This window comes from Phalangium opilio, unplaced genomic scaffold (genome assembly GCF_054372755.1).
Source record: "Phalangium opilio isolate 3A_F unplaced genomic scaffold, DU_Popi_V2 ptg000344l_1, whole genome shotgun sequence".
Classification (NCBI taxonomy): Eukaryota; Metazoa; Arthropoda; class Arachnida; order Opiliones; family Phalangiidae; genus Phalangium; species Phalangium opilio.
The window spans coordinates 2,044,412-2,066,924 of record NW_028324227.1 but is presented as its reverse complement, the minus strand read 5'-3'; the positions used below and the strand labels follow the sequence as shown (position 1 = coordinate 2,066,924).

The 22,513-nt window shown below is 33.2% G+C and overlaps 2 protein-coding genes across 4 annotated transcripts in view; one reads left to right on the top strand and one right to left on the bottom strand.

Annotated features, from left to right (window-relative positions):
• The window catches only part of LOC149610035 (protein O-linked-mannose beta-1,2-N-acetylglucosaminyltransferase 1-like), a 73,090-nt gene extending 52,155 nt beyond the window's left edge, over positions 1–20,935 (bottom strand). For 2 of the 3 annotated variants that reach the window (XM_089859872.1, XM_089859873.1), the window contains exon 1: positions 20,729–20,935. The gene's annotated coding sequence lies outside the window, so the exon portion shown is untranslated. The remainder of the gene's footprint in view (positions 1–20,728) is intronic. The other variant, XM_089859874.1, reaches the window with a different exon arrangement.
• A 127-nt stretch (positions 20,936–21,062) lies between these two features.
• Positions 21,063–21,914, top strand: LOC149610034 (protein NCBP2AS2 homolog). The gene is made up of 5 exons (XM_089859951.1): positions 21,063–21,238; positions 21,308–21,341; positions 21,415–21,487; positions 21,612–21,730; positions 21,793–21,914. Exons 1-5 carry the CDS (start codon positions 21,216–21,218, stop codon positions 21,823–21,825), a joined length of 282 nt encoding a protein of 93 aa, XP_089716077.1. The 5' UTR covers positions 21,063–21,215; the 3' UTR covers positions 21,826–21,914.
• Positions 21,915–22,513: the final 599 nt, after the last annotated feature.

Genomic DNA, 22,513 nt, shown 5'->3' with positions numbered 1-22,513 from the left:
CACCGCCTTGGATATAGAGTATCTATCTTATATATATCTTATGAACCATACTAGAGGTTGTGTATATTCCAGTGGAAGACTACTGGCGGTATATTATGGTAATGGAATATTATAAAGGAAGGATGTATGCCGATTAAGTTATAAATTTATAAACAACAGCACAGCTGGCAGTATAGAATAATTGGGGGAGAAAAGCGCAAGATCCTTTGAATAATTGGGGAGAAAAGCGCAAGATCCTTTGAATAATTGGGGGAGAAAAGCGCAAGATTCTTTGAATAATTGGGGGAGAAAAGCGCAAGATTCTTTGAATAATTGGGGGAGAAAAGCGCAAGATCCTTTGAATAATTGGGGGAGAAAAGCGCAAGATCCTTTGAATAATTGGGGGAGAAAAGCGCAAGATTCTTTGAATAATTGGGGGAGAAAAGCGCAAGATCCTTTGAATAATTGGGGGAGAAAAGCGCAAGATCCTTTGAATAATTGGGGATCGAAAAGCGCAAGATCCTTTGAATAATTGGGGAGAAAAGCGCAAGCATCTTTGAATAATTGGGCGGAAAAGCGTAAGCATCTTCGAAAAATATTTTAAATAATCCGGGTTAAAGGTCAACCTTTGGATAACGCGAAAATTAATCTCGGAAAAAAATATAAAACCTTCCAATGACTCGAAGAGGTTTTTTTCTTTTCAATTCAAGTTTTTCTTCCATTAATTCGAAAAGAAATTAAGAAAAAAACTTAACTGAATAAAATCCGAAAAAAAAAATTGGAAAGTATTCAATAATAATTCGAAGAAAAAAATAAATAAAATTGACTTCTAACGAAAAAAATTAAACAAGAAAAGTTCATTACTGAAGCGTGTATATTCCACTCCACAAGTCATTCTATATACCAAGTAATATATTTCTACGTATCTTCAGCTAGGTTTTCTTCTTATTTATTTTTTTAGCTTAGAAGGAATTTTAATCAAAGGGTTGACGAGATACAATAAGAACTCCAACTCTATGTACTTATTTCTGGGTAATGATCATCGTTTCTTATGCATAAAAAAATTCACACGATTCGGTATGCAATGCATAGCCTAGACGTGCCAAAGTTACTCAAGCGCGAAATGGTAAGACTGTACAAGGAAGCGAAGACTTATTTTATTGTCAATGAAATTTGATATCCCCTTCGTAAAGGTATACATACATCATAGTAATGACAACGTTTGACGTTTAAGGCGCGACGATTCTCTGGGGTTAGATCATCGTGGGAGGCTTGAGACCCCATGTACGAAATTTGGAAAGTTATTAAAACCATATTTCCATGTAATGTAATGTGCTTCTGACATAATAGAAGAATATTATTGTTCTGTCAAGGGGTATATTATTTATTTATTTATTACGTGTCATTTACGGTGCTAAGATTATGTTGATTCGGAAAGGGGGGGGGAAGGGTCATTTGTTAAATATTAAAGAGCGTGTGAAAGATTGTGGTCGAGTATAAGAACTTTCTCTTCCGTATATGAATATTAAAAGTCATTTACATATTTAAATTTTTATAATAAAATAATAGATTATTGCAATACATGGTTTTATTGAAATATTTTATGTAATATATTAACTATGTATCAAATTGCTTATCAGTTATTAATAATATCATAATTTTATTTTAAAAACTTCATCTATATAAAATTCCTGACTGACTAAGTCACTGATTGGTAAATTTATATCTAACGGTAATTATCTAAAAAAGTCTAATTCACACTGTGGAAAAATAGAAATTAAAATTTGGTTTAAAATTGAGTTTCGAAAGGTCTCTCTTTAGAGCGGCTCCTTAAGCCTAATTTATTCTTACATGTTTTAATAAGATTAATTAGTGGGAAGCCAATTAGTTTCTGAATTACCATTTCTACCCCAAAGTGAGCTAAGCGCGTCAATAAATTAGCCACTTTAAATTATAAAATTAATAATAAATTACCCTAATCTAATATAATATAATAAAAAAATAAGGATAATTATGCAAATATAGAAGTAAAATAATAAATACAAAACCGGTAGGCTAGCATCTAATTATCAGCCACATAAATTTAATAAATAAACGTAAATGGTTTATGTTTACGTATGCTAATTTGCAGGCCACTTTTCTAGGTCAAATAAAGTAAAACAACATAAAATAAAATTAAATATTAAACTTACTTAAATTCCAAAAGAATAACAATAATAATAAACAAATATTATCCAGAAAACCGGGGTAGCGATATTTTCAATAACGTCGCGGGAACACAAACACAAAGACGATTACGTTGTTAAACGATAAAAACGTCTGAAAAGGAATTTAATAACAAACTACAGGAGCAACATCGCGACGGATAAAAAACGATCTCCAAATATCGTAAAAGGGCTGACTGGCATTTAACAACACAAACCGGCCAATAAAACAAAGATGAAAACGTACACAGAGACACAGATCTTCTCTTTCAGAGATGCTACCGCGGCTGGCGCCTTTTAACAACAAGAAACTGGGCTAAAGACTAACAGATAGAGAATCCATCCAACAGCTACTACCGGACGAAATGAATTAAGTCTGTTCAGATCGTCTAGCTCACGACTCCCTCAATATAGAAAAATATACCAAGAAGACCGACTGAATAACACAGGCGTCTTTCTATACGGCCTTGGCTAAGCTTCCATCCTCCCCTGCATGCTCTTTTAATGGAGTGAAAAATTATGGTCCGGCGACGATTAAAGAAAGAATGAAACGTCAAATATTTCAATTCCATAACATAAATTACGCTTTTAGCCTACTATTTCGATACGGTTTATATAAATGACACTTTAAATCACCATATAATCTAATTAATAGTTAATTAGCTGAGCTTGATTCTGCGAGGGAAAGGAGCGGAGCTAGGCGACGTGAATTAAGTCAATATTTGTAATCGAAATTTAATTATCGAAGCCGATGACGACTTCAATATGCTCGCCTAAATCGAGTCGATTGAGGGTCGTCACGTATGCATTCTCAGTAGCTCTATTCTATTTTGATTCTTATATGAAACGCGACTAGAATATTGGATTAGGAATAATCAAAAATTTAAATATGTACATTAAAGCAAAATATTTTGCTCAATATTTGTCTCAAACTCCGTTACTTATATCCAAATGTTCAGTATTCACGTAAATATATTTAAATCCTTTATATTTTAAAAATAACGCATACACTTTCATATCGTAAGCTTTTAGTATGTAATTTCAATACATTAAAACTCATCTTTGGGGGTATTATTTCTTTTCAGTCTCTCTTTATGAAAATGAATGCATATAACATATGCTATTATGGCGGGAGAGAATTATTTTTGAATAGTTTATAGGATATCTCTTCCCTGCAATGTGCGTACACAGACTCCAAAACTGGATAGAGATTGGGGTTCTGAGATTTGGTTCTATTTTTAAACAAAGCCTGTTATAAACTGTATAGGCAGGCAGTCCTAAACCGCTCAGTAGCCTAAATATTCAAAAAAGAGGGTTAGTAATGTATGTAAGAATAAAAATATATAGTGGAACAGTTTGTTCTCTCTTAAAGGTAGTTGCGTTCTTATTACGAGCGGAACCGATTCAATTAGAGAATTTATCGAGCATTAAACGGTTGTTATTTAACCGAAAACTCAGTCATTAGTATGCCTTTATATCTTCCTTTTTACAGGAAGACCCTTTTTTCGTATAATTCTTTGATATAAAAATGTTACAAATTTAAAGATGAGTGAACGCTCCCCTCCATACAACGATTAAATTCAATGACAAGGTCTTACGTTACGGGTGAGAGGGTGCCAGTTGTATAGTACAGTACGACCAAACCCAATAACACACAAAAGATTCGTTACACTTCAAACACCTTTGAAAGAAATTGACCATCCATATTAAAAGTATATATTTTTGAGAATAATATTTTTATAAAGAAACTCTTATTACGTTACGTTTTTAAGGGATACTCTGGGGTAGAATTTTCATTTCTTTTTCAATGGGAAGAGCGTATAAAAATTAATATATCAATTGGAACCATACTTCTATCAACAATATTAGAGAAGATACAAGAAATTGGGGACTACGACCATTGGACGAATGCATCAGGTGATATTTTTCATAACGCGTTAAATAATCAACGATAATTAAGAATATAAATTTACAATATACCCGTACCAAAACAATTAACTTACTAGTTTTAAATATAATACATTACGTATACACTCGTACATACAATTGTTTAAAAGAAACCTCAATTAAAAAACAATTTATGTTTTTTTCCTTAAAAATATGCAAATTAATACAATAATTTAACGATGAAACTGCTGCAGCCGTACTTGAAATTTATATTTTGTTTTTAAGTATTTCAAAAACCGGTTTCCAAGCCCCCACATACTTCAGAAATTATCACCATCGTGATATCGTATCGCTAATAAAGCACACGACCTTTAAAACAGACTAGATATATAATAAAACAATAGAATCACGCCCTGAACTCAAGAGAAAAAAAATATATGGATTTCAGATTGCCTCGAAAAAAAGAGAGCAACGGGCCAAAAACTCCATCGCACGAAGAAGGTAACTTGATGTAAAAACATTGGTTACTGGTAACGCATCTGAATAATTAGAGTGTTTAGCACTTAACATAGATCTATTTAAATCACAAGATTATTCTAACATCCCACCGCGTAAAATATGATATAATTGGTTATGGATGAACTTTAACCTTTGCCCATCATTATAATCAATATTTTCCATAGCAGAGGCCAGACCAGAAATTGCTTTACCAGAAGGCTGAAAATTTGCAGGAACCTTACACTTAAGTAGATACGTCCTAAGAAAGTAGGTATTTTTTTTTCAATCCGCGGCCATCTTGAAAGATGGTGGCCAAAAATGTAAAAAAAAAAAGAATTCTGTTTGGAAATAACTTCCATGCATTTCAACAGATTTCACTAACATTTAGAATATTGGTTCACTACATCGTATAGATTGGTCTTGTGTCTTTTGTTGGGGTTGAATTTGCTACCATATTTTGAAATGGCCTGAAAAGTAACAAAACTGTCCCAATGGGCAACTCCGGGTCCTTTAACTATACCAGTAATCAATACTTTCCATACCAGAAATGCTTTGTTGAACCGTTACAGTAATTAGTAATTTCTATTACGTCTCTAATTGAGTTGTGATTACTTCAAAATACATTCTTCAATCGCTACTTAATAGGTCTGTCTTGAAAAAAAAAATGCAAAAGCCCACGTCGTCATAATAAAAATTAGAAAATAAAAAAAAAAATTAACCTTCGAGAACAAAGAGACAATTTTTAAACACTCTCCATTGTCGATTAAACGAAAACTAAAACCGAGGAGGGACAATGCATGCGAAAAAACAGGAGTGGAGAAATAGGTTGGGACCATTTTAATCGAGATACCGTTAGATACGGAAAGAGAATGTATAAGAACAAAAACAAAATACTTCAACAGGCGTCCAATTAAAATCCGGGAGGAATTAGGTTGGTATGTCGTTTTCGTTTTTATGGGAAACCCGAGAGATAGATAGATCCGAGCGGCGTGAATGCAGGGTCAAATTGAAAAGTGTGTTAAAGAAGGTGCCATAGCGGTCGGTATAAGTCTACACTCCTGTTCAATAAAATGGCGAGTTTACAGAGACTAATTTCAATTAGGTAATATGTTCAGTATTAATCCACCATAACTTAACACTAGTTTGCAAACTGCAAGTGTACCGAAATATATATAGTATATATGCGAAACTTTTGTAGAAAGATCTTAGAGAAAACTCGACCGCAAACTCCAGAGAATAAGCCTGATAATTTCGTGGGCTGCGCTTAACCACTGACTCTATAGCAATAACTTTGAATTCGAGACCATAATGAAAAATGGCAAATAGTGGTAAGGTAAAATGAAGTTGACCCTCGAATGTCTCAGGGCCTGTATTTCGAAATTCAATGTTATATATACGAAAAAGGGAGCTTTTGATAGAATATTTTTATAAGTGGGAAGTAAATTATTGTAACTTTAAAAACAAAACCTGATTTTTGGAAGGACCCCATATGACTGTTTTTAAGAATAATCTTCTTGAACTTTTGATTAGCATTAAATGCACACGAAGTTCTACAGAAACACTAATCCTACAATTCAACGGACAACAAAATATACTTTTAAATCTATAAACGATAAGTTCGAAATAAATCGAGAGAAAATACGTGCACGAATCAAGCACTATCAAAAAATACTATAAAATTATATTATAAATGTAAACACGGGTTATTTCGAGGTCAAGGAGATGCAGTCGAGTGTGAGTAAACAGCGAGCGCATCGGGTTCGAAATGGACCTACATAACTTTTGTGTTAAAAGAGAAATTTCAAATATTTATTCACCTGATTAACAATTCCACTAAATTACCACACACGTGTTGAGTTGGTAATACCAGGTATTGCAAACGCTCATTATATCAATAACGCTAATGTATCGTAGTTTCTGAGCACATTACTACGTCTATATGAACGAAACGTTTCGAGAAACGATATTCATTGTGCACATTGTAAAGGAAGACAATTAAATAACAATCTCTATACGCTAGAGTATAATTTGTCTGTGTTTTTCATGCTCTACAATGTGCTAACTGGATATATAAATCGCGTTACTGATTTTCTTTACAAAAAAAAATCAAAAAATTATAATAAAATTCGTTTGGTAACAATATTTATAATTAACGTAAATAAATAGAGCTAAAACCATCAAGAAGAAGAATCACAATCTTCGTTTAAAAAAAATAGCGGAAATTTGGAGTTAATGCAAACGGTCCTTCAAAAAACAAGTGTTCGGGGTCGAGATCTTAAAGACACTATACAAGTGGGTGTTCTTCCGTGGTTCTATCGAAGCAGCTAAGCGAAGTTGTTTCGTGGGCGAAACCCTAACGTCAAAACTTAGCCAAGAATCCGCGTAATTCAAAGCCCTCGAGACCAGTTTCGATTTTAAAAGGAATTTAAAGTAAAGGGAGAGAAAGCTTAAAGGATCCAAGAATCTCTTAAGGGCTACTCAAATAAACCCGCATCAAATTATTAAAATACAAACAAAGATATGAGAGAATATGAGTAGGTCTCATTAAAATAACCTACCGTTAGACATAAACTTACAAAACAAGTTTCTCCACAAATTAATATTCCTACTGAAAAATATGTCTCAAATAGATATCGGTACTTATCAATTTAATTTTTATAATTAATGTATTATTCATTGTTAATTGGGAGCTGAAATCCATAATGGTCACTATTGGCACGCGCACATAGAAGCTGACCACACTGGCAAACTATAACACTACTATTTCTAAAGGCATTGCTATTCTTCACACCAACACAACAGACCTGTCTCTTTAATTTTTCCTGTTCAATGTCAGTTCAGTGAGATTTATGTTTTGTCTTATTATTTGACTTAGCTTTCTTGATCAAATCTAAAGGTTAAGCGAGCGACTTTATAATTGTTCATAGTTAATAGTTTGGACGTGCCAATAAGTGAAGGCAAGAAGAATGAGAAGATATAAAGTTATTACCAGTATCTCTGTAAATCATTTAAGTATTCTTTTAAACACGCCAGTGACCGAAGGATCAATCGGAAAAAACGAGTTTTATCAAAAAAAGCCCCTAAAACTTGCAGTCCGGTTTGCTGTAGATTTTTTCATTTTATTTTATCCTCGATAAGAACAAGGACCACTGACCTAATTGGCGAGCTATAAAGATGCACCCCTCGTCCTTATTTCAAACCACATTTTTTCACGATCAAAAGCTAATATGGCCCAAGGCGGGGGCTGTATGTTTTTTAAATGGAAACCAATTTTTACTTTCCATCAGCTTTATCTATCAGTAAACTCTAGAGTTTAAAAAAAATCATACGTAAGAAAGTGGGCGACTAAAAATCACCACGACACATCTCCTTAGCTGAAATATGGCAAATTTATCGGTCGCTACCGAACCAACCTTTAACCTCCCTCCCAGCAAAACCGTTTTACCCCCAAAAATCTCACCAAAAAAGGGGTTCAAAATAGCATTTTTTCTGATAAAATTTAAGTTTTTTCACGTGTCACCAAAAAGAAGAAAAACTGAATGCCAGCGTGAAGGATTGTAGAGATAGCAATTTTGATTGAAAGTGTATTTATATATATATATTTTTTATATTTCTTAAATGTAATGTAACGTAAGGTTGAACGTGGTTTAAGCTTTAAATATAAACCGAATTTTTCTTTTTTATATTTTTATGTAAAAAAAATCGATAAAAGAAATTGAAAAAGAAAAAATAAAAAACCGGTCGAAATCGGAGCACGAGGTGCTGGTTATAGAAAAAAAATATTTTTAACAACATACTGTTGTGTTTTATTTTTAGGTAAATCCACTGGTTTTTGTTATTTGTATTTAAATTTGATTGAGGGGATATTTAAAAATGACGATGTTTTTTTTTACGAATTATGAGTAACTTCAATTTCATAAATAATATTTTTATGCTTAATTATAGCCTATTATCGATTGAAATTAGATCTTTCATAAAGATTAATTAACTCTTGAATCAATTATTTGATTTTAAAATTGCATATTACACCCTGTATAGGAGAATAGAACGAAAACTAATTAATTGAGTTTCAAGTTCATACTTTAAACTGACCAATATTGTTGTGATAAAAATCATATAACGGAACCTTGAACATAGGAATAACTGCAAGTGTACAGTCTTAACTTTATCTTTGAATAACATTCTTAGATTAAATATGGGTTCTTGGAATACCAAACACTAAATTACCCTCAGGCAAAATATTTTCAACGTATTCTTTTAAAAATCAAATAAATTATCAAGAATCTGTATACACACCACTCTGTAAACGAAAGATATTTGAATTAATATTAAATGTACAAGTTTAAGCTACGATCCTCTCTCTGTATAATAAAACATACGTGTATTTAGAACCGTAAATTTCCCCTTGCGGTTAGATGCTGAGAATTTAAAGATACTTATCTTGGTTTGCGCGCGAGATCCTGATAGACAAAGCGACGCGTCTTTAGTTCTCTCTCGGCTTAACATTTATAAGCAAATTTTACAGAATTTAAACTCGGATAAACACGATTTAAAGCTAATGGCCCGAATATCCACACGCGGTATTGTTCGTAATTACCGTTTTCAACATTCATTGTATAACGGAAATTTTCTCGTTGGCTTTATTTATTAGATACATATCATCTTGTTAAAGGAAAAGTACAAATAACATTCTGAAAATTATTATTATTTTTTTCATAGAAAAAATAATAATTTTCAGAATTTTCCCGGCGTTGGAATGAAAAAAAAAATTAAACCAATATTATTTCAATTTTTAAAGACGTTAGTTAAAGCTACGTACATTCTTGTCGATCGTGACTTTTTCATAAGCGTAATTTTTCAATCAGTCAATTTTAAAAATAATTTCAAATTTTTAAACTCAGCACGCATCTATCTCTACCCGGGCGTTTCACGCTGTTAAATAAGCCAAGTTTTGCAATGCACTTCACATTGCGAGAGTATCGTCTTCTAAATTATTCTCCCAATACTTAAAACAACTTGAAATCCGGTATATCCGTTCTATGTTTAGATAACGTTTGGAAAAAAACCAAAAAAATCCCTCACAACTCGTGATTTTTAGGGCAAAAAAAGAAAAAAAGAACCCTTATGGTTTATCTGAAACGGAAAAGACACTTAATAGAATTTCCAGACAAGCCCAAGTAAAAACATTTGACTAAAAATAAAAGGCAAAAACTACACACAAATCAAAGTGAAGTTAAGAATTAAGGCGGTGGACTTTTCCGTCTGTCTCTAACTACTAAACCCTATGACGGGTTTGAGCAATTAAAGAAAAGTTCAAAAATCTGATATTTCACTGAGCTATGGAACATTACGTCGTCTTTCAAGAGGGGTAAAGAACTTTTACAAAAATCGCCAGGTTTTTTTCGAGACTTTTAACTCCAAAAACATTTTTTACACCTGACTAATTTCGAGAGTATCTTACCCCTCGATCCGTACATCTTCTCTTCTAAAAACAGAGAACCATATGGAGGAAACGCCAAACAAGCCTAAGAGCTTCGGGGATTTGGAATAAAAAAAAGTATCCCCAAGTCAAATTTTGTTGGCAATGTTAAAACTACGTAACTACCGCATAGAGTCCCGTTTGAAGTTGAAAAATCCTTGGTCAATTGGTACTGTCCATATGGGCCGCGGTCTTAGACATTACACGGATGAATGAAATAAAGGGGCCGCCTGGAATACGCGGGGCGCAATTATTTTCACTTAGTTTCTGCCCGTTAATTTTTCATTCTAAAAGAACGGACCCTGCATGGCTCACCACCAGAAAATATATTGGATGGAGCTAGGACCAATCCCTCGAGGCTAGGCCGCGAAAGAAAAAGAGAGGAGTTAAAACAACACCCCCAACCAACCAACCTCCATCGCTTCTTCTCTTTAATAATACTAAGGGGTCTCGTTTAATTCTGAAAAGCTTATGGTGCATGGCTAGAGAATCAGAAGCAGCTATATAGGGGCCTTGGTCACCTTTACGAAAAACTACCTTAAAAGTGACTGTAGCTTTAAAAGAGATGCCGCAAAACACGTACCAACCTTCTTTTTAAATAAATTTCCCAAAAGGAATATCATATGAATGAAACAGCACTAAAACAGCAATTATGGGAGCAAGTTATACTCGAATATTATGGACCAAGATCCGCGGCAAGGTTTATGTGTGATATGAACCATGAAGTTTGGTAACTTGCAAATTCGGTATCGAATTTTCTTTTTATATAATTCATCATCAATTTGGGGACAAAAATGGATCGTTTACACATCTTTAATGAACTGACTAAGCCCAACTAAACTATAGAAGTTACAAATTATTCCTTAAGGCGGTTTAAGATAAAAAAGATATCAATAGATTCAATAAAGTTTCACTGGAAAATAAAAGCAAGAGAAGAAAGCTACTACACCTCCCTTCCCTAATACTCTCTCTCTCTCTACTCTCGAAATATTAAATGAAGGGCCTTTGAAAGCCACCAACAATCCACAAATTATAGAGAAGGGCAACGTTCAATTAGGAAGGACTAACCGTAACACCGCGGCAAAGAAAAATGAAGAGAAAAACGTTCCGGCGGCATTTTTCGATATTTCTTACGGAAAATTCCGCTAATGGAAAAATTGATTCGATTAAACAAAAGAAACAGGGTAGATGTATGTATGTACAGTACAAGGAGTGGAGGGGCAACTGGGGCGAATGCCCAAGCCAAAAGGGATTGTTGTAACTTTTAAGAATGTATCAAGGCCCCTGAAGGCATTTTGGGAATCGAGATTGCAGGGTTATATTGTATTTGTCTAGATCGAGGGGAGGGGAGAAATGTAAAAATCTGCTCCCCATATCGTGTTGGTTACAATCATTCTTTTTTTTTTGAGACATTAAGGTAATTGCTTAGTAACGCGACGTTTCCTGAACGCGCATATATAGACTGTAATTACGTTATAGGCAAGAAAAATAAAAGGTTTCCTCGAAATATATATATATATAGTATAATATAATGGTTTAATATCGCAAGAGAGATTTGACCTAATGTTATAATACTTGTAACAATTTGTTTCCAACGCCTAAATTACATAAATTGTATTAGAAATTTAATAAGTCATTTTTCTCGCGTATTAATTGAAATGATAGAATGAGAAATCTTAAAATAACTAGAAGGGAATTATACCAAGAAGCGATATCAAGTTTACTAGGGAGATGCCTAAGTATTCGCGCGCCATGGTCCCAGTCCCCTTTCAAAATACAAGGGGGGGACGTAAAAGGAAGCCGGGCTATTTCGCTGCCTCTCCTCAGTCGGAAAATACGTAATTTTTCTCATTCGCTTCGCGCTGACGTGAGTTTTCAAGAACCAATGAGATGCTGGTTATAATTTAGAGGCGGGGATTAACTCCGAACCTACGTCTTTTGGACTGGAGATAAAGCTAGAAATGTGGCGAATTTATAACTTCTCCCTAGTAAACTAGATATCACTTCTTGGTTATATTGTATATTGTTTCGTAGTATAATTTATTATTTGATAAACTGATGACAATTTTGCGAAAATGAATACATTCTAAACAAATTAATAATAATAAAATTAAGACTAATTTTCGGAACTAGTTCAATTCCTAACAACGTAATTTCGAATCAGATATAAAATGTATAATTAACGTCAAACATTCCTTCATAATAATGATACTAATTTCGTTAAAGGAAGCTGAAAGCAATATAGTTATCACATGCCTCAAAACCAGTTTGGGTATATAATTTTTTATCACCACCCATCAAATTTAAAAATAAACATCGTAATAATAATAAAATCAATTAAAATATTCGAGATATGCAAATGAGGAAGAAATTAAAATTTAGTATCGCCAGCTCAGCTCAGGAAGTTCAGGGAAAATAATTAAATAATAATAAAAAAGAGTTTAATGACGCGAAATTAATTTCTAGGCTCTCGAGGCTCGTCTAGAATACTCAAGATTGTCATTCCAATTCCAGTATTATTGAATTTAATTATAATTTAATTTGATACAATACCAAATAAGTCACCAAGATGAAAGAAAGGCTTAGCAATTTTTTTTTCTTTTCTAAGGAAAACTGAATAAAATCAATTTTCTTTTGATCAGTACCGTCACCCTTAAAACTCGATTTCTTGAATTTATCTAATTAACGTTTTGAATGAAATAAAGAGAAAAAGTAAAAAGGTGCGCAGGTTTATGAGGATAATGTCACTAATGGAACTATTTTACCGATTTCCATCTTTTTTTTAAATTTAAAAAAATTGTAAATAAATGTCAGTGTTGCGAAGAAGCCCCATTTCCAAAAATTCGATCTTCGGCTTAAGATATTAGATGTCAAAGGTCACGCATCTCATACCCACGTATCGGAATTCAAAACCATTATTTTAAATATAAACAACAACACTTTGGGAAGAAACGAAAAACTTCCTTGTTAATAATTGCAAAACTTAATTACTTCCCACAACCTTTTGAATCAAAGAAACAAACATTCCCAGATCGAATTTTATAGCCAATGGCTATCATTATAAATTGTTTCTAATAAAATAGTCAAATAATACCGAAATATTCAAATATAAAAAAGGTTTAAAAATGAAATTTCCGAATTTTGACCCAAATTTAACCGGAAGTTAAACGTTAATTTGTTGTATAGTGCTAGCAGACAACGCAAACACGGTTAACCACGGGATGCGAAGAAACTCACGATTTAACAATTTTATAACTATGCATCATGGATAACAAAAGGAAAAGGTGCAGGGCGGGATAGAAGTTTTTTCCCCATATAAATTCATATTCACGTTATGAAAAGGTTTGTAAAAGTGCTGCTAGGTATTTCTATACCTACGTAGCTACACGTAGAAAAGTGAAAATAGCTTTAACAGACTTTTTTCCCATCCCACCCTAACTTTTCACCCGCTTTACCAAAAAAAAAACACCACATACTTTCGCTCGTTTTCATTAAATTTTTCATTTTTCAAAAAATAACAAATGAGTTTTTTTTGTTTTTGTTTTAAAAAACATACAATAATGGGTGTAACTAATGACCTAGTGAAAAAGAACGCTACTATATACCCCCACACAAAATAAGATGCTATACTGTATAAACTATAAATAAGTAATTTACTGTTTTGGTTACTGAGGTGGGTTTTTCATTATTTCTCGGGCTAGCTTTACAAATTGAATGTTACTAAATTTCAATTACTTTAGATTTATTTTTAATAAAATTATTTAACTGTTTCATTCACAGTGTAGGTGTTTTGCTGTTTTGGTTACTGGAATGGGTTTTTTTTATTATTATTTTTCAGGCTAGCTTACAAATTGAATGTTTGATTTTAGTACTATATTTCAATTTGTATTGATTTATTTTTAATAAAATTATTATACTACAACCTGACTAAACTTTTTCATTTACATCACTTGTATATTTGTTATTTATTGTTTAAATGGATAATTTTTAGACGCGTCATCCTCTCTTACACTACGATATGAAATATTAATATATTAAATATTAAGGAAAATGATGAGATTTTTGAGACGGTCATAACGCTATAATGGAGCTAGCTGTAGTTCCGAGTGAGTTAAGGAAGGAGTGACACTTATTGGTTTGGGGTGAATGAATCGCTGAAGGGATATGTTTACGATTTAATTACCTCGTATAAAAGATAAATCTATTACAATATAAATGACTTTGGCTACATCAAAGGGAACCTTGAGATGATTGTTATACTTATTTTCGGTCACTAAATTCGCTCTACACAACAATGAGGTTCTAGCTTTTCGCGTGCAACGACTGGAATGACCGAGAAACATCGGAGCTAGTCAGCGAACGAGATGGTCAAGAACCATTTTCAAGGCTGCACTATACTCATCCTAAATCTTATTTCAAATGATTTAGTCGGATTTAGTTCTGAGTGTTACCTAACAATTTTTACTGGCGTATATTTCCCATTTGGGTAGATCTTTATCTCACCTTATACCACATTCAATTACCGAATACCACGAACAACTACGAGTACTACTACTACATCCATTCGTTTTCTTCACCATGAAACTAACAACACTAATACTCCCAATATTATTACATAAGGTGTGACTAAAAAGAGACCACGAAGTTAACTCGCCATTCGCCAAGGATAACGCTATAATAAAATACAGTCTTTGTTAAAGTTTGTTACGGCGAGGAAAATTAAAATATAATTGATTGTTTGTTTGCATGTATAGGTATGTATGTAGGAAAAAAAGCATTATTTGTCGCTATTTCTTTACGCGATAATTACGCCATTGTACTCATTTGCGTTCAAAAAATAATTTTAATTTAAAACTCTATTGTATTTTATATAGTCCCCTGTATTTCAAAATGGATGACCTATGACGGTTACTTAAAAAGTAGGTTATATATAATTTTCAACAAGGACAAACGCCGATAGAACTAAATAAATTCAGTAGGTCTAATTTTGAAAATATTTATAGGCATATTTGGCAAGCAAAATTAAAAAAAAAGATTAAATTAAAGTACGATTTTGAAAAGAAGGGCAAGGTTATGACAAGTGCCTGTTTGTCTGCAACCCTATATAATTCTAAATTATAAAGTTCGTTTATGCGTCCACCTATTTCTGCTCCCAGTTTTATCGCCCTAGACTTTTAAATGACATTTTTAATTGTTTATGATATGTAGGTATAATTTCATATGCCAGTTAACCGATAAGTGAACTGCGGGCATCGGGTTCAAACCCTTATAACGGCAAAAAAAAAGCAATTTGTTAACACTGAGAATATTCGTGTTTTGCAAGATAAACTCCGCGAGCGTGTTACTAATTAACAGGCAAATATTGTTATAATTTAGGCCAAACTTATAAACGTCTAAAAGTTTGAAAGGATTTAGGAATTTTATAACAAACGTATTAAAATTAAAATTAGAGAAAAAATTTTAAATTGAAGAACGATTGACTCCAAGGTGTTTCATGAACAAAGTATTGTATTTCAAACAAATTCATGCACTTTAAACGTTTTTCACGAAGATATAAAATATGGGAAGAACTAGGCTATACCAGAAATAATCGCAATACGCCCCCCCCCAAACAACTCCCCTCAACATACATTTATACTTGAACGTGTGGTAACTTCCAAAAACATATTAAACAGTAAACGAAAATGAAAAAGAATCTTGAAGTAAAAAGTACCCAAGACTCTCATGAATATACAGAGTGTATCCGGGCCACTATTTTCAAGTTAAGATTGATTTGAGTATTTTACGGAAGACCCCTTAAATTTAATTAAGAAACTGAAATAGACAATGATTTCTAATTTAATTAAGGGGTCATCCCTAAAACACGTACTCAAATCCTAACTTGAAAACACTGCCCCTTGTGGCAAAATGGAGATAAAAATAACATTTAATATATGGCAGACTTATCAGAAACACCCTGTACAGGGGCCTCCATATTAAAAGTACGTGGCTCTGTCCTTACAACCGCAACATTTTCAAGGTACTATATGGGGAACGGAGCAAATTCTCCGGCATAGTAGTACCCAAACCATAGCAATACATTCCGAAGGTAATATTTTTAGTAAAACGCGCACGTTCGGCGTAAATAATGTTTAAGCATTTGTTTTAACGCCACGTTTTGCACCAACACACCAATATACGTAAGAAGGTTAAAAAATAATAAACATATTATAGAGTCTAGGTACTATAGGCCTATATATATAAGTCAAATATCATAGAAAGCAAAGCTCATTGCACCGTACGAATGGGCGTCCTTGAAACGAGCTAGCTACTATGGGAAAAAATATACTTTAAATTCTAAAAGGGGTACCACCATCACCACATCACCACCACCATACCAGGCGTGTTCTGCTCTTATGTATATAAAGAGATAGAGAGAGTGAAAGTGAAGAAGGAACGAAAGGGTGATTGCACTATCGCGTCATACGCCTTATTACACCCAAAGTCAAGATCGTCGTCATTTAGAAGTTCGGGGAAAAAGAACAGACCGGGGGCCGGAAAAGATGGGATGAATAACTTTTCTCTATTGCCTGCATAATGAACGATGCCATAGCTCCGATTTCCATGAATCAACCCTGGCTTATGTTCAACTTCGACGAAGTGAAGTGATGGAAAAAGATAGCTCTTAGTACGAGAGATTTCGGTTTAATTGCTTATTATATTATCGCATCTTGACCACTACACTTTAATAGAGCCTCGCTTGGTACCTTTTCCATGGCGACTGCCCCTGTACCGGGTGTTTCCAAGCAGTCATTTGTAACAGTTCTTCGCCTACATCCGTTCTAAGAAATGTATACTTAAAAGTTATTTATTTTCTACTACTACAACGATTTATCCAATTGTAACTGAAATCAATTTAAAAATTAAGCCATCAAACCACTTCAAACCTCGATTCTCGATTGTGGTTTTGATACTTCGCTAGCTAGCTTTCATCACATTGAACGTAAATTTCAATTGATGCAGAATTCTAGATTATTTTGGCCACCCAGAAACAAATTTTCACTAAAACCACTTCAATAATACGTTTCCAGTATCAACTAGCTCGGCTTAATCACTGGGTATAATTCGTTCAAAACATCCAATCACGATGTATGATTCCCTCTTAACAGCTTATAGCTAAAACTTTCTCTGGATTGTCGGACTCTTTCGGATGGCTAAATTCCGAGTCTCCGGTGGATAAATTACGTTCGCTCGAATTAGCATTGGACGGCTATTAAAAACGGAGCCGCAGAGAGAGAAAGCGGACGCGAATAAAAATCGAAATTTATCGCTATGTTGTAATTGAAGCATCATCGTATTTGAAAGAATTCGAGCGAGACCAAAAATAAACTTCTATATTTCGTATTAAAAAACATCGCCGCATTCGTTCACCGTCCGTAAACGTCTCGATTAAGTTAAACCCATTTGAGGTGAAGTAATTAAGTTAATGGCCTCCTCTCATTTTCGCCCTCTAGCGTGTAATGCCAGCCAGTTCAAATTCTTATTGCCCGGAAAATTTTTGCGGTTGGTTTTAGTGTCTAGAAATATTCGGTCGGTCTTAATTTTTATACCATGCCAAGTGTGATGATTATATTAGGGCTCATCTTATTAAGTAGGCCAATAACATCGCGACTTAGTTTAATTTTTTCTTCTTCTTCTTTCGGACGTTAATTTTCTTACGAATTTTCATAAGAAAATATCCTTATCTTAATTTCGTAAATTGCTATTATGGAAATTTTTGATATTAGGTTTAAGAATTTCTGGGAAGAATTTTAATCGCGAGATTACTTTAGTTATCTTCTTGTTCATTTCAAAATGTTTCAAAAATGAATTTGAAGAGCCTATCTATGTTGATAGTATATATTTTAAAATATTTAAGTGTTAAACTTGACTCCAAACTCTAACAGTAAATTTAAACATTTTCGGAAATTTTCCAAAATTTTTTTTAACAACTTTCCCTCGCTTCTTATAATTCAAAGAGATTTAAATCAATATTTTTAGACTAACATATTTATTTATACAATTTGTTTTCTAAATATTTTCAGACCAATTTTTCCCCAAAACTTATTATAAATCTTCGGATCTAATTCTGCAATTTCCGCTTGCCAAAAACGTCCCGCGCTAAATTACTAATTGCGAGTAAATTATACTTTTTTGTTGTCGTTATCATTAACTTTCATATATATATATATACCCATTAAGGTATAAATAATAATATTATTATAATTGATATTTTGGGAAAGATATAAATTTCTAACGGACCCTGCATAGAAGAATTTGGAATTCATTCAAAAAACGAAAGTCCCGTTGTTAATTACAACGAAAACTTGGAAATTCCTTTTCAATATAAACCTGAAATTATAAAAGAAAGACAAGAAAGAAGAAAAAACACCTCACAAGTATTTCCTTATTACCGTAGTTACCTAAGGTATGCCAAAAACGCGTATTGACACCAATTTATTGTTTACAATCTTTCCCTTGATAATTTAAGCCAATAATACTTTTTTTTATATCGAATGCAACTTTAAAAAATCGTGATTTAAGATTTTAAAACTATTAGGATTATTTATATTACAATTCACAGAAATTTAAAAGATACTAGAAATACATATTTTTATAGCAATTGGTGGAAATTTTAAGAAAGTGTGGGAAGTATTTCTCTAATGATTAAAACTCCTACCTACTTATTCCATAAATTTTTAATTCGCTAAGGACTATAATGTAATATTCGACCACCCACGTATATAAATACGAAATATTCAAATTCACCCGAATTTAATCATTGATGAGATATCTTAAAGGTCATAGTTATAAAATCAATGCGAATCTCTAGGGACGTTTCACACTATACCTTTTAAGAAAATTTAATAAATATTATACAAGCCAAGGGACAAAGGGGTCGGACATAAATGAGTAGTTGCAAACGGAACATGACATCGTACTCTACGTTTAATTATAAAAACTACTCAATTTCGTACAAGTCTGAAGCTTTATTTGAACGGTGTTTTAGTTTTTTTTACCGAATTTCGAATTCAGTTCCTAATAATTTTTTATATCGAAACTTATGGCTTTTCGTGATCAAATTCAGAATATTATTTCTGTCCAGTCCTTCGTCTGGACATCACGGAAAGAAAGAAGAGGTTTGGTTATACCAAAAACCAAAATTACAGCCCCAGTTTAGTACCCCCAAAGTATACAGGGTGTTTCTGATAAGTCTGTTATAAATTAAAGGGCAGTGTTCTTTTATACGATTTTGAGTCGAAAAAGTTTTCAACATTATATTTAAGCGTTTTAGGGATGACCCCTTAATTAAAAAAATTAGAAACCATTGTCTAAATCAGTTCCTTAATTAAATTTAAGGGGTCATACGTAAAATACTATGGACAATCTTAACTTGTAAACATTGACCCTTTATTACAGAGTTATCAGAAACACCCTGTACAGGAAACCCTAGGTTCAATTAAGGGTAATGGATATACGAAAGGCATAAGGATCTATTACTCCCAAGAATATATTAGTAACAACGTCATAACTCGGACAGTCGATATATATACATATATATTATACCTAACTAGCCAAGAGATATCAAATTTCCCCCCAAACAATTTGATCATTTGATGTCCAGGTCACAGAGCCTTACCTACCTACTTAGGGTAAGATCTTCTTCAATAAAAAAAATACGTATAAACCCAGAAAGTCTTATCAATAATCGATACACACTTAAATATATGGACATTCCCTGCTGTTATAAGCCATAAATAATGATTTTTTTGCATTTCCTGTCCTCGCGTTTATAATATATGGGATACATAAGATGACGTATGGAATAAATATAAATAATACTGTGATGAAATAAACGTAACGTGTTGATGTATAATTAGATGTGACGTCAAAATAATATAAACTAACCTAAGCTCTTTTTTCAACAACTTCACCTGATCAACTTCGAGATTCGCGTTAACTTAAGCTAAGAGAGAAAAAAATGCATTTTTTTGGGGGTTAGATGAAAAGAAGCCCCATAAAATCCGATCGCCCAAAACCCCTATTCAATCATTTTCATTCTTACATATCCAAGGTTTCCTCATTGTAAAACGGGTTCTGTTATACAGTTTGCTACCTCTTCCAAGTCTATAACTCTGTATATAAAAAAATATCGAAAGGCTTTCCACGGTTACTGGCTTGTCAACCTCTCCAGGGAGTGAGTGGGAGGGAGAATGGAACGAAAAACAATAGATCTACGTAAAGTAACGTAAGAGTCCTTAGCTGTCAACTTAGCGGTGTAGAAAAAGTATCGTAAAATACATAAAACAGACGGGCTCTACAAAAGTCACTTTCTCTTTTCGTGTGGGTCCCTTTTTAGAGCTACGGTAGTAAGTAGACTTCCAGCCCCCTTCCCTCGCCCTTATCTATGGGTCTCTTATCCCATAGTATCTTCTATCTACAGTCAGTATACGCTTTTAGTTGACTAGGCGCTAGACTAAACACAAATCAAGAGAAACCATATAGGCTAGCTTTTCCTAGTACGGTCTTCTAGGTCTAGGACGGTTTTAGCAATGTAGAGAAGCGCAAGGCTTATTTATAAATGTGATACACTACTCGCTACTACGCGAGTGATACCGTTATCTTCAACGCTTCTTAAAGAAGGAAAATATTGGAAACTTACCCAATTCGGCGGTAAAATCGTCTTATCCTGGGTTGACGCTGGGGTTGCGATACAACGACTTGATGTTTAGAATGTGTAACAACGATACGATACTATGGTGTGGCAGCAGCCGACGCTATTTCGACGTCGCTTCTGACCAACCCTGACGAGGACCAAGACCAAAATATGCTGCTGTTGACTGGTGAGGACACTGGCTCGCGCAGCCAAGGGAGATTTTCCACTACTGACTCAGAGCTGCGGGGAGAATGGAACAGGCTGGAGAAATATCTAGAGCTATGGAATAGAAGAGCGGGAGAAAGACCTTTGAAGTTTCACGGTTTTGGAAGGACAGCTATGCGCCATCTGTGGACTGTGTTTGGTGGAATTTTATTGCGGTTTCATAACGTACTTGCTAAGATATAATAGGTTTAAATGAGTAGGATCTTTTAGGTTTTAATTTAATTAATTTATCTTGGTGATTGTTTACTAGCCTCTCTAACCGAAAATCATGGTATTCAGAGTTTTAATAAGGTAAAAATAGGTTTAATGGTATTTCTTGTGTACAAGGCTTAGGTTTTTAATATAAATTTACTAATTTAGGTATTTATTGAACAATGACCTGCTAATAACGAAGGTAAATTATTTTAAAGATAAACAATTCTTATGAAATTAATTAAGTTAAAGTCGTTTTAACTTGTTTTTCGCAGCTTTCAGAGTCATACCCTATGAGGAGAGCTGCGCAGTTAACAGCTTACTTATTTACTAAGGGAAAGGCCATAAGTAAGTTATCTAACTTAATTTTAAGTTTAAAATTATTAGATATGTTTTTATTGTTACATATGAAGTTGGGTTATATTTTAATTTCAAATGAAAGAAGTTTAATTAAATGAGAAATTGTTTTAAGCCGAAGAAACAGTTGGAAGAATTGAAAATTCTGAAGCTTTGAAAAAACAAGAAGATGCCTTAAAAGAAGCTGCGAGTAGAATTGGATCTTTCTCGTCAAAATTTAGCCAAGAATTAAAAGTTTGTAGTTTAGTTTAATATAAAAACTCATGTGTTTTAATTAATTATTCTATTATTTTTAGGAGGGCTTCAAAAAAATTAAAGACAAACCATGAAATAACATTTAGCATGAATTAGAATTACTTTTTTTGTAAAAATGTACAAATTTTATAGAAAATTAAATGTATATTAACTACTTGACTAAGTTCGATGTCAAAATATTTTCCTACTTCGTAATTTAGATTTCGTTTTCTAGCTGAAACGCGCCATCTATTCTAAAGGATTTCTAGAGTAAATTTTCCAAGTGAGTATCTCAGCAGGAAAGTGCAGCACAAAGAAAGGTAATACCAAGATATAGGTAATGCAAACACTCATAGAGAAAACGAAGTCTCTGTATTTTCAAAGTGAAATAGACTATAATATAACAATGAAAGATATCAATAAAAATGCGTCTAAATTTTAGGTTCTTCATATTTTCTTTTTGAACTGTGAAGTTTCTTACATAAATAGAACTTAATTAAATGGTAATTTGCGCAAAATTCTCCCGCCACACGGCACTATATACAGTGTTAAAATACGATAAGTCGCTCGATTATAAAATGAAGGTATACTTTAATGAATACCGTGACGGACCGTTTCACTATATTTCGTTTTCTAGATGAGCTCATGTCTTTTCATTGAGCTTTTCTATCAGAACTTTGGAGTCTTTAAATCCATTAATATATTGCACAGGTGGCGTATAATGAACTGCCAATTAATTCTACCATTTAGTGTTTTCAAAAAGAAAATAAAACTATCTTTGGA

Bases quoted from the DNA above. Each gene is read 5' to 3' on its own strand.
- LOC149610034 (XM_089859951.1), top strand. From the start codon at position 21,216: ATGGTATTCAGAGTTTTAATAAG. The intron at 21,239-21,307 runs GTAAAAATAGGT...TTACTAATTTAG, and splicing joins GTATTCAGAGTTTTAATAAG to GTATTTATTGAACAATGACC. The intron at 21,731-21,792 runs GTTTGTAGTTTA...TATTATTTTTAG, and splicing joins AATTTAGCCAAGAATTAAAA to GAGGGCTTCAAAAAAATTAA.